General features: G+C 51.7%; 1 protein-coding gene across 1 annotated transcript; it reads right to left on the bottom strand.

Moving 5' to 3' along the window:
- Positions 1-309: 309 nt before the first annotated feature.
- LOC119338843 (pectinesterase inhibitor 28-like) lies at positions 310-1,311 on the bottom strand. Its single transcript, XM_037611061.1, has one exon. It carries the CDS (start codon positions 1,180-1,182, stop codon positions 532-534), a length of 651 nt encoding a protein of 216 aa, XP_037466958.1. The 5' UTR covers positions 1,183-1,311; the 3' UTR covers positions 310-531.
- Positions 1,312-2,018: the final 707 nt, after the last annotated feature.

The following is a 2,018-nucleotide window of genomic DNA, read 5'->3' as shown; positions in this document are numbered from 1 at the left end:
CGACAGATACATGTTGGTAACATTGCACACAATAAAATACTGTGAATTGAAACAAAGTAGGTGAATGGGTTTTAGAAAAAGTTCAAAGATGTACTCCCGCCGTCTCAAAATAAGTGTCTCAACTTTGTACTAGCTCTAATACAAATTTATACTAAGCTCAAGGCACTTATTTTGGGACGGAGGGAGTACTTATATTATGAAAAGTAAAATAGATAAACAGGTAGTTTCTGCTCCGTATATACTGTTATTTTTACTTTTTTGAACTATTTTAGTCCCCAAATAAATATGATCAAGTACCAGAATTCAACAAATATCTCATCAATATTATTATTAGTAGTTAACTGAGTACACTGCACTTAGTATATAGTAGCAAAAACGTAAGGAGACTTAGCACGTGTCATTACACGTACGCTACACTAGTTACAACTATACGTACTTGTGGTTACATCCTTAATTAATTTACGAAATAGCTTGTGCGCAGTAGGCATCGGGTCATAGTATATGGGTATATTGGTTCGTTGCAGCTTTGCTTCAGCTGGTCGCGCTGAGGAGGGAGATGATGTCGAGCGAGACGGAGCAGAGCTGTTTGAGCGCCTCCTCCCTGGCGGCGAGGTCGGCCGGGTACGCCCCGGGCCTCTGGCGCCGGAACAGCGCCTTGCACACCTGCGGGTACTCCGCGGCGGCGCCGACGTAGACGGCGGCGTAGTCGTAGTCCTGCTGCGCGATGGAGCCCCTCGCGGCGGCCAGCGCGTCCCGCGCCTCGCCGTACTTGGCGGAGCAGGTCCGGAGCAGCGCCTGCACGGTGCCGTCGACGGCGGCCCCGCCCTGCGCGGTTACGTTGGCGCCGAGCGCGGCCGCGGAGGCCGACGCGTTGGAGGCGGCCGCGGAGACGGCGATGGCCGAGAGGCCGCGCACGTCGGCGGTGGTGCTGGAGGGGTCCGCGGCGAGCGCGGCCACGCAGAGGTCGTAGTAGGCGGTGGAGTTGCAGGTGGTGCGGACCAGCGCCGCGGCCACCGGGGCGGTTGGCGCGGGCGGCGGCGACGGCGGCGGGGAGTGCTTGGCGTGGCCACCGTGGCCGTGGTGCGAGGTTGGGCCTGAGCGAGAGCCGAGGGCGCTGGGCGCGAGGAGGGAGGCGACGAGGAGCACCAGGGTGGCGGTGGTGATGGCCATTGTTGGCGACATTAACTGGAAATTGCTACGAAGAAGGCAGCTAGCTTCTTGCTGTGAGATGTTCGTGGCTCTGGAAGAGGAGAAGCTGCTTCTTGTTGTGTGTGACTGCCTTTGGAGAGGGAAGAGCTGTGTGCTTGTAGTTGTAGGTGCTGTGTTGGTGGGAGAGAAGGCAAGGGGGTGATGGGGTTTTATAGGAGGAGGAGGTGGGATTACCTGGCTAGTCTAGTCCATCCTTATGGCTGCCAAAATTGACTCCTACTGTACTGTATAATCAACCTAATTATGTTGGTGATCAAGTGGAGCAGTCCACCATGTCACATGCTTCCTCTCTTCTTCTGCTCTCCACCTCCATTTTTTTTATGACGCTCGGTCAGAGTGCTGCTGCATTTCATAAAAAAGAAAGACTGGCTTGTCGAAAATATACACTCCCTCCATCCTGTGCCCCATCTAGATACATCTATTTTAGCGTCAACTAATTCCGGACGATAGTAGTACTATTGGCACATCTAGATACATCCATTTCAGCGTCAACTAATTCCGGACGAAAGTAGTACTACTATTAGAGGGCATGCTTTGGTCAACTTTTTGTTATTGCACATGACCATCAGCAATGGCGGAGCTAGTGGCGGGTTATACTTGGGGCTGACGTAGCTTGAGCGATAAACTCTCATGATTTTCAGTACTTTGTAAGAGATGAAATTGCAATGGATGTTGTTAATAGACCTAGGGCTATACGACGCGGATTTTTGGGACATGGTGCCACGCGAGGATGAAATCTCGGCAGTCCATGCATGTTGTGAGATTAGCACTTAATATAGTCATTAAATGAATACATGAACACCACAGTA

Source organism: Triticum dicoccoides, chromosome 7B (assembly GCF_002162155.2).
Source record: "Triticum dicoccoides isolate Atlit2015 ecotype Zavitan chromosome 7B, WEW_v2.0, whole genome shotgun sequence".
NCBI lineage: Eukaryota > Viridiplantae > Streptophyta > Magnoliopsida > Poales > Poaceae > Triticum > Triticum dicoccoides.
Note: the sequence above shows the minus strand (reverse complement) of the source record. Positions and strands in the feature narration are given on the sequence as shown.

Bases quoted from the DNA above. Each gene is read 5' to 3' on its own strand.
- LOC119338843 (XM_037611061.1), bottom strand. From the start codon at position 1,182: ATGTCGCCAACAATGGCCATCACCACCGCCACCCTGGTGCTCCTCGTC.